Here is a 13893-nt window from a genome sequence, read left to right as displayed (position 1 = left end):
TATATCTAATATAGACAATGCAGGGAAGAGGCTGACAGTAGGAAGTCAATAAATACTTACTGAACAAATGAATTCTTCAAATGATTATAAGCAAATCGATTTACCTGCAAAAATAACTGCAAATAGCCTCCCAGTTTCTTAACTTCTTGTCTCAACTCATCATCCAGTCTTGCTGTGCTTTTGCAAGCTAGGACATCATTCAGCCAGTGTTTGATCAGCACCACGAGCTGCTCAAAAGCACATGCTATCTGGATAGTAAGTGACTGGATTGCTCGATCGGAAGAGAACACTGAAAAAGGAAAATTACTGGAAGAAATAATCTCCAAATAAAAGAACTCATACATGAACACCATTAAAACATTTTAATACAGTCCAAAAACTTCATGCCAGATGTCACAAATAGTCATTCAAATCAAAGCGTATATGCAGAAGACAATCACGTGCGTTAATAAAAGCAGAGGGACTACTTACAGTTATCATGACTTTCTTCGTCTTGTTCTTCATGGGCTTTGGAAATGGCAAATATGCCATTATAAATTGTAAGAAAGTTATTAATTAGACTGTCTGCCATGGTTTTTTCTTCATCATAACTCTGTCCAAGAAAATTTAATGATGAACCAATCAATTCTTTGCAAATTCCAGGAAGAAATGATTCTGCTGAATTGGAGTAAATGGTACTTGATTTCTCCATTAAGCCTGTATCAACAGAAAACAGTCATCTTAGGCCTAGTTTTCAGGTGCAATACCCTCTTTCAAACAATGCATTATGGCGAGCATATTATAGAATCATTGGTCAATAAATTCAAAGTAGGTCATTCTGATTTCAATACGTCCTTATTTCTATATGCCAAAGTAAAAACACAATCCCATGCAGGGATCAATGAACCTCTCTCTCAACAGCAACAATCCGTAGGTATAGTAGTTCCTCACCTGCAATACCAGTAACAGAGAACCCAAAAATCCCACATAACCTCTCTTTTATTTACTTATCAGTAGGAATTAATCTTCCCTTGGAAACCCTGGTGGCATAGTGGTTAAGTGCTACAGCTGCTAACCAAAAGGTTGGCAGTTCGAATCCACCAGGCGCTCCTTGGAAACTCTATGGGGCAGTTCTACTCTGTCCTATAGGGTTGCTATGAGGCAGAATCAATTCGACAGCAGTGCATTTGGTTTTTGGGTTTAACGCCTAATAAACTGTGAATTGGTGAAAACAATAGCAGTCAAATAAAATAAAATGGGAAAAGAAGGCAATAAACTATATTAAAAGAGATGTCCCAGTACCTCTATAACAGTTTCTTCTCCAGGTACACTACAATCAAAATAGGGAGATGTCAAATGAATATCTATAGTTAATAAATCATATCTCTGGGAGACAGACTTTCAGAAAACATAACTTTCTAAGCACTGTCCAAACTAAGTAAATGGAAAAGCTTGAAAGAATCCATTCAGAGCCTCTGGAAATAACTTTATCCTGGAGTGTTAATACATGGGTATAAGCCATTCTCATTTAACACGTAAGATTGGGTTTCTGGACCAGTCCATAGTCAATTAGAAACAGCAAACTAAATGAAGGTAGAATAAAGCCAAAGGGTGAGACTATTAAGAGGCTGGAACAAAGATAACTTAATTTGGGAAGAAAAAAACAGAGAAGCTACAAACCCCAATGCTATACTGCTATCAAGGTATTAATAAATCAGTATCATTACTGGGATGATGACTATATTATAGTCATCAAGAATAGTTAACTATACAGTCTGTTTAAGATAATGAACCGTATTAATGCACTCTAAAATCTAATATTAACATTTAGAAAGACCTGCAAAATCTAGTTTAAAAATATGACCATTAAAGTGAGAAGTTAAGACACTTGCCCAGTTTCCCAAAGCTGGAAAGTACTAGATGCAGCCCCTGGCCTCAAAAGGCTCAACCTCTATCTACCGCCTCACAGTTGCCCAGACAGGCTCATACTAAATGTGTGTTTCCATTTCCCTTTTCAAAGACTGCAAACAAGCAAAGACTTTTCCTCCCTCTGACTTCCCCTTAATACATTAAAAAATTACCTACCTCAATTTCTAAAAATAGTCCTTGAAGAGATAGCTTCAATTATTTGGAAAAGTTACTTTTGTAAAACATCTTACTCTCAAATAATGCTGAATAAATATATTGTTACCACAGATATATCTCCTTCTATTTTGCTGGCTAACTTAACAACAAAAAAAACCTACAGCATATTTTGATCTACTTTAGATTAAATAAGTAGTATAGATACTAATTATTTTCCTAAAAGATAATTTTATGATTAAACAAAAAGAAGTCCTAATTTCTTTAATTTAAAGTCAAGTTGAAATATAATTTCCTTTATTGCTACTCATACTCCATTAGTACATTTCTCATATAGATTATTATGCTACATAGTAATTTAAAAACTTTTTGTTTGCTGATATATAATTTATATGCAGTAAAGTGTGCATATATAATTTAAAAGCAGCAAAGTAGAGGGTCAGTGAAAAAAAGGAAGACCCTCAACAAGATGATTGACACACTGGCTACAATGGGCTCAAGCATAGCAACAGTTGTAAGAAAGGCACAGGACCGGGCGGTGTTTCACTCAGTTGTACACAGGGTCGCTATGAGTCAGAACCGACTTGACAGCACCTGACAGCAACAATAAAAATGTGCAAATCAACCTCAACCGTACAGTTTGCTATTTTTTTTATATATGTATACTCCAGTGTAATCCCACTGAGATCAAAGTACACAACGTTTCCATCCATCCAACAGGTTCCCTCTTAAGCCTTCCCAGACAACACCCCTAACAGAGCTGACCACTGTTCTATTCTGAGCGATCCTGGATTCTGTCATCGTAGATAGATCGGTTTGCCTCTTCTTGAACTTAATGTAAATGGAATCATACAATAAGTACTCTTCTGTGTCTGGCTTCTTTCACTCGACATAATGTTTTGGCGATTCATCCAGGTTACTGTAGGAATCAGTAGTTCATTCTTTTCATTGCTGCATAGTAGCCTACTGTTACTATAGAGTAATTTTAATTATTACGAGTAGTTACACATACAAATTTATAGTGTATCCCCCATGCTGAAGGCAAATTAACATTATCATCAATATCGGTACAAAATAATTATTCAGAGGAATAATTTCCATAACTTTTTCTTTTAAACATTTTTTTCCAATTCAAGTAATTTTCTAATAGATGATACATGCATATTATTAAAATTTAAAAGGAACCAAAGGGTATGGCGTGAAAAGGAAGCCTTCCTTTCTATCCCGTTCCCCTCTTCCACCCGCCATGGGCAACCACTGCTTTCAGGTTAAGGTGTAGCTCTCGAGAGCCAACTTATTCATTTCTAAACACGTATGTATATATCTTTTTTCTCCTCCCCATACAACTTTGCTTTTCTTCAATTATAAGAAAACAATATTGTTATATATTTCTGAACAATAGACAAGCCTTCCAAACTTGACTTAGCCATTCTAATAAAGGCTTTGAGATAAACCATAAAGCACAGAATTTCAGAAGTGGAAGGGGCTATCCTGTCCATCTCCCTCATTTTATGGAGGAAAGTGAACCTTCTGGGAGATGAAATGATGTGGACAGGTCACAAAACAAGGCAGTGCCCGGGGCAGGGCCAGAGCCTTGATGCTCTTCTCACTGTGCAAATAGATTTGGTGTAAAAATACCTGACGAACGTGAAGAATGCAAATTCTGAGTTGGGTGGACTTGTATGTCACGTAAACAACCAGAAATTCTTCTATTCTTCATCAAACTCCTGCTCCTAGAAAGAGACAAACCATAAAATTGGTAGTTATATACCATATGGAATAATACTACTAAGAACATTTGTTTTAAAATTCTCTAAGAAAATGGGGGTGCACGGATATTTTCCACGCAAACATTTCCATCAAGGACTAGTTAAATTCATTTGGTTCATTGAGTAAGAATTTTAGTCTTTACAGGGACTGTTCTAAACATATCGTTAGTTATTTAAGCAGAATAAATATGTATTGAGCACTACCCTTTACAGGCTCTGGGAACTGTGGTGAACACTGCACACACAGTCTCTGGGCTCCCTGGGCTTACGGGTCAGAGGAAATGAGAGACACCAGGCCAATAATGACAATAAAGTGGTGAGTGTTATAAGAACAAAGAGTGCTACGGGAGACCCTGAAGAGCTTAACCTAGCCCAGTGAGTTGGGAGCAGCGATCCTGAAGGGTAAGTAGCAGTTGGCCAAATGGGGAGGCAGGCTTGGGATGCAGGCAGTAGTGCTGGAGGCACAAGGACCTGGATGAGGGAAGACTATGCACATGCAAAGAACCAAATGAGGCTCAGAAGAACTGTAGTCTAGGCTATGGAAGAGAGGCAAGGAAGAGGCTGCTGGGAGGTGTGCAGGGGCCAATTTGAGGCTGACTTTGTATGCCATTTAGGAAGCTTGCATTTTCTCCTGAGCAAATTATCCTGGGAAAGATTTTAAACAGGGCAGTGATCTAGGAAAATAAACATCTAAGTAAATATTTGCTATATGGTGTAAAAAGCATAATAACTGTGAAGTATAGCAGTAGCACAAATGGAGAAAATGATTCTATCTTCAGTTCCTTTTTGCCGCCTCTTTCCCCTCAGTCTATAAAAACACTTGAATCCCTCCCTTGAGTGTGACTGGTTGTCTAGCTACTACTCTTTCTTTCTAACTACTTCTCAAAAAAGCAGCCTACTCTTTCCATTACTTGAAAAAGCAGCCTATTTCCACATTGCCATTCATCTACTGGAAACCCTGGTGGTGTAGTGGTTATGTGCAATGGCTGCTAACCAAAAGGCTGGCAGTTTGAATCCACCAGGAGCTCCTTGGAAACTCTACGGGGCAGTTTTACTCTGTCCTATAGGGTCGCAATGAGTCGGAATTGACTTGACAGCAACAGGTTCAGGTTTATTCATCTATCAATTTTCTAAAATCCAACTCCAGCTCCATCATGTCAATGAAACTACTCAAGCAATGACCTAGATTCAAATCTAGTGGGCCCTTTGAAGTTTTTTCCTAACAGACCTCTCTACTGCTGTTTGCCACTCAAAGAAAAATACTATTTGTCGAAACGATTGTTCAACAAAAGCATCCTATCAGTAGTGGCCTAAATGTTTCACATATAAATGTTCCCTATGAACTCCTATTAAGAAAAGCACAGAAATACGAGTGATACTAGGGAAAAACCAAAAACCAAACCCATCGCTGTCAAGTTGATTCTGACTCATAGCGACCCTATGGGACAGAGCAGAACTGCCCCACAGGGTTTCCAAGGAATGGCTGGTGGATTTGAACTGCTGCCCTTTTGGTTAGCAGCCGTAGCTCTTAACCACCACGGCACCACGGCTCTGATAATAGGGAAAGGGAATATCAGTTCTCAAAGGTTACAGTTTTTCTACTAAGGGGTGAAAAGAAGGGTACATTATTACAGTAACTCTAAACTAAGAAAACTGTTAGTCTTTCAGCATTATCATAGTCAGTGTTTAAACCCAAGTACAGAAAATGCTGTCACATTCCTTTCAAAGAGTTTTTACATAACCTCGAGTGAAAAATTTACTTTTAACTGTCAACATTACACAGCAAAATTTACAGACAGCCAAATCAGTCTACTTTATTGGAGAACAACTGTGGTATATCACTGACTGGGAGCAGTTCTGTAATGAAGAGTCTGTCGGCATTTCTATTACATGCCAGTGTTCTCAGAGTTTGCAATTCCGTCGTAAACATTTGCACAAGGCTGAAACTTCACACACAAGGTCTTAGCCCAAAAGCAATTCACGATTTTTTTTTTCAAATATGATACTTCTAAATTATAGAAGTTCTCAAAAAAAACAACTCTGCCAAATGAAAATGTGACATTTTTCAAAATCTTAGAAAATATTAAAAGAAGTTTTGATTTTTTTCGGTAACATTTTAAACCTCTGTGGATTCCCTAAAAGTCAGGGGGATATAAGACGTGAAACAACATTCAGTAGGCTAGAATTTTCATGCTCATCAACTACTAATGCTCAAGCTGTTATCCACTGTTCTAAGTACACAAAGTTTATGTCTGTCTGTAAGAAAAAAAGAATAAGAAACCAATAATTTTAAAATCTAAAGAAATCTGATGAATTTATAGGTTTGGTTTTCACTTTGGGGAGGCTTGTGTTACCTTATATTGGCTTAAGTATCCCAAACCCTATCCCATCCAATTCCACCCAAGACCATCTTTAGCTCATTTTAGTGCCAGAGACTAACTGTATTTTGAAGTTCTCAAGACAAATCACCTGAAGATATCACCATGGGTTTATTGGTATTAGACCAGAAATCATATTCTCTCTGTATCCCAAGATTTAAACTTTATTCAATACATGTTAAGCACCAAATAATAATAAGAGCTGCCATTTATTGAACACCCACCCACTGCACTAGGAGCTTTATCTCTAGTCAGTTCTGTAACATTATCACCATCATCAGTCCCACGTTACAGATAATAGAGGTTTTGATAATTAGTTTTATGTGTCAACTTAGCTAGGCTATGGTTCCCAGTAGTGTGGCCAAACAGTAGGATAGCTGCTGTTCAATAATGTAATCTAATGTAATGTAATCAATCAGCTGAAAATGGAGTTTCCTTAGGGTGTGTTCTGCCTCTAGCCTCTATTTTGGCAGAAATCTCTGACAGTCTTCGCTCTGCACTCTTTACATCACCTGACCTGCAGATCTTGGGACACAAGGCTACAGCAGTCTCCAGCCTGCTGCTTGACCTATGACCCTGACCTTGCGAGCCCCCACAATCACCATCGCATGAGCCAATTCCCTGAAGTAAATCAATCTCTCTCTTTTCCTCTTTCTCTATGTCACGTATATAAAGCAGCTACTGCTCCCACTACGTCTACTACAACCACTGTCTTAGGGTTCCCTGGAGAAACAGAAACAGTCACATACACACAGACACCTTCTCCTCACTTATCGACTATCTCGTTGTCCAACACTTTGCATTTACGACAATAGCAAAAATCTACTATCCAACTATTTTGCGCATTAACAACATACGTGTGGCAGTAACAAATGCTAAGGTGCAAGGTGAGAGTAATGCTGGCTTTGATAGGTAAGGTTATGTGTCAATTTGGCTGGGCCATGATTTTCAGTGGTTTGACAGTTATGTAATGATGTAACTTGGCAGTTATATAATGACATAACCTGGCAGTTCTGTAACAATGTAATTTAGCAGTTATGTAATGATGTGGTCATCCTCTATTTTCACATAGCACCCTGGTCTTTGGAACCTAACCCTGTGGATAAGTGAAGAGTCAGTATGTGTGTGTGTGTGTGTATATACACACATATATACATATATACACATATATACACATATACATGGGGCATCCTCTTTCTCTAGGAATCCTAAGATGGTGGTCATAGTAGAAGTAGCAGGAGCAGCAGCTGCTTTATATACATGACCCAACTTAATCTTCATGATAAACGCTGCAGGTACATATTATGGCCTCCATTTTACAGATGAGAAAACTGAAGCCTAGAGATATAAATGTCACTTGCCACGACCACACTGAGCACAGATTAGAGCCCAGGGCTCCGATATGGGAGTCTGTAACTCTTTCGCTATACCACAGCAGGGGATACAGATAAGCTCCCTGCCCTCAAGGAGCTCGGGATCTGTTTAAAGGATGTGCTCTGTACTTCTTTGTGGATAATGTTGTTATGCTTTGCTATTTCTTACTGGAGTATAGCAGTTTGCAGGTAGCAATTAACGCAGCACTAACAGGGAAAACGTTTCTATGAAGTACTTCCATCTCTTTGCAGAGATTTTATAAATGAGTTAAAAATAAACAAGGTCAAAAACCGTCTGAGACATAAAAAGGTTTGGAAATCCAAACGGATTCTGAAGCTGCAGCTGAAGGTGATGAATCTTAAAAAAAAAAAATTAATTTAAACAGAAAGATGCTATTCTTTCATATGCAAAAGAGTGGCAATATGGCAGGGTAGTCAAGAAAAACAGAAGATTTGGAGTCACTCAGGTTTGGATTTGAGTACTAGATCTTTCTCAAATCAGCTCTGTGACATTGGAGAAGTTACTTAACCTCTTTAAGTCCTCCATTTCTTCACATACAGAACGGGGGTAATGCCAGCACTTACTTCGTAGGTGTGAGGGAAGGACTAAATGAGATAATGCTTACTAAACAGTTGATAGATGCTTGTCATAACGATGATGCTTCTGCTGATGGGCTAACGCCATTGACACTGAACACCCTGAAAATTCCCAAGTCACCCTTCCAAGTTCTAGACCTGAATATCCACCTGGACATCCCCTGGGCACCTCAAACTTGTCATGTTCAAAAAGAAACTCATCTTAACCTTCATCTCAAGGAACACCACTTCCCTCTAGTCAGTCAACCAAGTTAAAACCAGGAGTCATCCTTGAGCCCTTCCTCTCCCTGAACCGCACAACCAGTCAACAAATCCTATTGATTCTGCCTTTAAAATATGTCAAAAAAAAAAAAAAAACCTGCCTCTCCTCCAGTTAACATCAATAGGAGGATGCGGGGCAGGTGCATACTGCACCGGCTAACACTGTCAGAGGGGATGACACCAAAACGACTGTCTACAAAATTTTTGTGCAGTGTTTCAGCAGAAATGTATACATTTTTTATAAAAATAACCCTATAGTCATAAAAACAAAAACATTTTTCTTAAGCCTAGCTTACACGTATCAATATACCTACAAAGCTAAAACTCTATGCTGATTTATTTTTTGAAATGTTTTAATGCGGACCGGTCAGAGCCGTCATTATGACCCACTTACAGTGATGCTTCAGATCATGTGGTTTCCTCCGCACTACAAGCATGTGCTGTTGCTTTCATTGCTGCCGGTATTTTTATAGTCAAATTCTCTGGTGTTTTAGCTACAGTATTGTGGTAATTAGTATTTGTAAATAACTTTTTTGAGAATGCAGTAGTAATTAAAGGAAAAGAAGGAGTGATATATGTGAATTACGATTTTCGAGTAGTAGAAAACATTACTAAGGATCCTGTATGGCCTGGTATGGGAGAGGTCTGGGGCGGGTAACACCATGAGTTACTGCACTGGGTGACACCACTGCTCTCCTTCCCAGTTCTTCTGCCCAGTCTTAGTTCAGGTCTGTATCAACTGCTCTTGCCTCTAATTTTCTCAATCCCTGGTCCTTGAGGATGGGGACTATTTTTAATTCAGCTTTGTATCATCAGGATACAGCAAAGTGTAATCATCAAAGAAGTATTTGTTTAAAAACCAAACTAAGGGGCTAAACTGGTTCCAAAGACCAAGGCCTTTCCATCATACCATTTTGCCTCTTTGTAATCTAAGTGTCTAAGGTCTAAGCCAAACTAGTTTTTCCTTGAGCATCTATTCACTGTAGAAGTGTTTCACGTTTTTAGTTTACAAGCAACATTTGTCATAGTTAGAGGTTCTCTACCACCATGATTGACTCTTTTGTGGTGCTCATCAAACACTGACCATATTTAAAATTCTACAACTTAGGATAAAATATCATAGAATATGCCAAGTTCTTGAGAAATGGTAGCTTAAAAATAATAAATACTGCTTATTTTTATAGGAAATTAGATTTATGTTATTCTAAGTTGCTCGTAAGATTTATATGATGATATACTGAACGTTTTTGTTCCTCCTCTGACTGATAAACAATTTAATGCCCTAACTGCTGCAATTTGATCAGTAACATACTATTCCTCTGACATTTCTGGGTTCCTTTCAGACTTATCCATCATGACAATATCTTTTTTTAAATAAGGACATGATATATACATATACCCAGAATATAAAAACCAATATCAAAGACATCTTTACCTCCTTCTAGAAAATGAAGAAACTGGTGCATTTGTAATGTCAGGTTCCCACTCATCTTCAGGATCACAAAAGACATCTTCACCCCTGTTACTACCATTACTCTAAGAAAAACAGAATAATTACGGGTTAAAAATGTTTAGCAACTAAGGAAAAAAAAAAAGTTTAATACTTGGTTAAGTTTAAAACATAAAATTACAGATTACTTGATAAAATAAAAATCAATTGCATTCCTGAAAAAATAAAAAATTAATCACATGATGCTAGGACTTATAATATTAAAAGAGACTTGCTAAATCCAAGGCACGACAGTCGGTCTCTATTCACCTCAAACAAAGGAAGAAGAGTCAGGAACAGGAGGAGGATATGGAATGTGATGCAAATTGCCTCCATAAACAATTGTTTCCTTTGCCATGAGATCAGAAGAGCTAGGTGGTGCCCAGCTACCATGACGGAACATTTTGATAAAAGATTCCACAGAATAACCTTGATCAAAAGGAGGAAAATGCAGAACAGAATTTCAAATTCTCATAGACACCAGACATCTTTGTGCCATGAAGGATGGATGAACCCTTGAAACTACTGCCCTGATACCATCTTAAACCAAAAGTATCCCCTGAAGTCTTCTTAAAATCAAATAATAGTTTAGTGTAACTAGTAAAAAATGTCTTCCTTGAACATTACATTCTTTTAAGAACTGTCTACATGGGATCAAATTGACAACATCAACTTGAAGGATTAGATAGGAACTGCAGGGGACAGTGAATTTATGTCAACGGGGGAGGAACAACTCAGAAAAAGAGGGTGAGAATGGTCACACAACTTGAATGTTATCATCGTTGCTGAATTGTACCTGCAGAAACTGCTGAAGTGGTGTATGTTCTGCTGTGTAAATTCTCAACAAGAACAAAAGGAAAAAAAGAAAAGAAAAAGAGATCTGCTAATATAAGCAACGAAACTCATTAAATAATTCAGAAATAATAAATTTGGGATTTAGGAAACATACTAAAAACAAAATGATAAAATCCTTAGGAAAGAAAATAATCTGAAATGAAATGTTAAGATACAATCACTTCCTGACTGAATATATTGATCATAGTATAATCTTTAATTTAAATATTTAAAGCAATGCCAACCAAAGTTCTAGAAAAATGCAATATAGAGCTTGATTTGGAGGTATTATAATTATATGAAAAATAAGTAGACAATATTGCAATGAACAGTTGAAAGTAGGAAGGCAGTAATGAGGGTAATGGGCCCAATACATTTTAATGTATATGTCAAGGCAAGAATAATCAAATGACTATAATACTGTGTTTTGTTTTTCTGACTACATAAGCAACATGCATTCATTGCAGAAAATTTAGAAACTATTAACACATACAAACACAAAGAAGAAAACTGAAACCACCCATGAACATGTGATTTAGAGATAAAGAAATACTGTCAGTGCTCTGGTATGTTTCCTTTCAGCCTTTTTGGATTTTCTATTATGATTATACCTGCATTTCTGGAATAAACACTACTTGGTCATGGTATAATTATTCTTTTAATATATTGTTGGGTTTCATTCAGGGCTTTCGTAGTTGTGTTCATAGTAAGATTAGTTTGTAATTCTCTTCTGAGTCATCTTTTCCGTTTTTGTGGGTTTTTAGATTTGTTTTTAATCAGTTAATCTAGCATCATAACATGAATTGGGACACTGTCAGTCTTTTGCTATGGTCTGGAATAGTTTAAATGGAATAGGGTTTACTTGTTCTTTAGAGGTTTGGAAGAGTTATCTGTAAGCCTGATGGGGACCAGCACTTTACTTTTTTTTAAGTTAGCTCATTGACAAACTTTTCAATTTATCCCATTGTTATTCATTTATTCTTAAGCCAGTTTTCAGTTTCTAGAAAGTCTTTTCTTTCTGGAAAAGCTGTCAAATTTATTAGCATAAAATCTTATATACAGTATAATTTAAAATTTGTTTCCCATGTCTTTATTTAAATGCTATTTCTCATTCCTAAAATCAAATGTCTTTTAAAAAAATCAGGGCTTGAATTTATTAACTTCTAGTTTGTTAGTTATTGCTTTTACCGTATTTAATAATGTCCTCCTTTGCTTTTCTTTGTTTTATTTTATTATTTTTCTAGACTGAGTTAAATATTTAATTCATTTCCTTTTTTTTTTTCTTATTAAAACAATTTAAGCATTAAGGCTATAATTTGGTGGTCGTAGTAGCTGTGTACTGTCAAGTCGATACCAACTCATAGAGACCCTAGAGGACAGGGTAGAACTGCTCCACCGGGTTGCCAAGGCTGTAAATCTTTATGGAGGCACACTGCCACATCTTTCTCTCAGAAGCAGCCAGTGAGTTCAAACCGCCAATCTCTCGGTTAGCAGCCAAGCACTTAACCACTACACCACCAGAGTTCCTATAATTTAGTAGCATCCTTGTAAGTTTTTCCTAATATTTTCATTATTGTTATTATCTAAGTAGTATAGAATATAATTGCATAACGAGTCATGAGATATTTGACAAAAAAATTCTAACACAAGAAATGAGAAATGATTTCCTATTTAATAAATGTTTTAGGGATAACTTGATATTAACATGAAGAAAAATTAACTTGATATTCGTACCTTTCACAAAACAATAAATCCCACCTGACTCAAAAATTAGACAAAAGTTAAAGGAAAATGCAGAAGATTGGTCAGATTCAAACATACCAAATGTGAAATTCTTTTATGACAAAAAGAAACCACGAAAAAAGACAATATAATCAGGGGAAAAAATGGATACGAATAATATAAAATAAAGGCTTTTATCAAAATATTTCAAGAACTTTAAAAAATAGATTAGATTACTACCCAGATTTCACCTGCCAAAAAATTCAAAGGACATGAACACATATTTTATCTACAAAGAAAGAGTTAAATCCTCAGATTCGCTAGTAATTAAAATGCAAATTAAAGCAAGCTTATTTAACATTGGTAAATGGGCAATATTTCTGGCAGGCAATTTGTGAGCGAGCATCAAAATGTAATAACAAGCCATTTTAGAAAATATAACACAAGGAAATAAGATATAAAAAACTAATATGTTCATAGATATTTTTCGTTGTGACCATTAAAAACAACAAATTAAAAAAGTATGGCAAGAGGGAAATGCAAATATGAAAAATATGTACAAAAGTGTAAATATACATTATTAGGCATAGGAAGGTAATTTCAAATGATGTAAACTACTTTACGTCTGTTGGGTTTCTTCTTACCTTAAGCTTCAAGGTACATTTAAGAAAATGTATCATCAAACAGATTCAGCTCTAAATTTCTCTATTACAGTTAAAACTATGTTAAACAAATCAATAAAATCCCATCTGCACGCAAAATCAAAGGAAACAGACATAATTGTTAGTGTTGACTGGTTTAAGTAATGTGATAAAAAAAAAGACTGCCTTTTATTTTCCAAAATTTTTTAATGAGAATATGTCACTTTTATATTTTTATTTTAAAAGTTCATAGAGATTTTATTAAAATTCCAAACCTCATAAAGCTCTTTCATTGCTGCAAGCTTAGATTCAAACTTTTCCAGACTCCAGAAGGTTGAGATCCCTAGTTGCAGGTTACGAACCCGAACCTGAACAGAAGTTTCAGAACTTCCTCTATCTGATACATCATGTCTGAAAGCAGCAGCAAAAAAAAAAAAAAAGAAAAGCTTATCCTAAAACATACATACTCATTTAGACTAAGAATTTTCTGGATTAGAATAACTTTAATAAAAATTCAGTCCACTGACTGAATCTTTCCATAGTTGAGCATTTTAGTATAGTAATAATCACGCTAAGGAGTTCCTGGGCAGCACAGTTAAGTGCTCGACCACTAGCCAAAAGGTTGGTGGTTCGAACCAATCCAGACGCACTTCTGAGGGCAGCCTTGGCATTCTGTTTCCGAAAAGGTCACAGCCTTGAAAACCCTATGAAGCAATTCTACTCTGTACCCATGGGGTTGCCACTGAGTCAGAATCGACTCGGTGACAA

At 36.4% G+C, this 13893-nt stretch overlaps 1 protein-coding gene across 2 annotated transcripts in view; it reads right to left on the bottom strand.

The window, feature by feature from the left end:
- The window catches only part of KIF14 (kinesin family member 14), a 73975-nt gene that overhangs the window by 21165 nt on the left and 38917 nt on the right, over nt 1-13893 (bottom strand). For both annotated transcript variants that reach the window (XM_003410204.4, XM_010590194.3), the window contains 5 exons: nt 13401-13536; nt 9875-9975; nt 3700-3794; nt 472-696; nt 105-289 (listed from right to left, as the gene is read on the bottom strand). In XM_003410204.4, the coding sequence (XP_003410252.1) occupies nt 105-289; nt 472-696; nt 3700-3794; nt 9875-9975; nt 13401-13536 (742 nt within the window). The remainder of the gene's footprint in view (nt 1-104; nt 290-471; nt 697-3699; nt 3795-9874; nt 9976-13400; nt 13537-13893) is intronic.

This window comes from Loxodonta africana, chromosome 20 (assembly GCF_030014295.1).
Source record: "Loxodonta africana isolate mLoxAfr1 chromosome 20, mLoxAfr1.hap2, whole genome shotgun sequence".
In the NCBI taxonomy this organism is placed as follows: Eukaryota; Metazoa; Chordata; class Mammalia; order Proboscidea; family Elephantidae; genus Loxodonta; species Loxodonta africana.
This window is presented reverse-complemented; position numbering and strand designations above follow the sequence as displayed.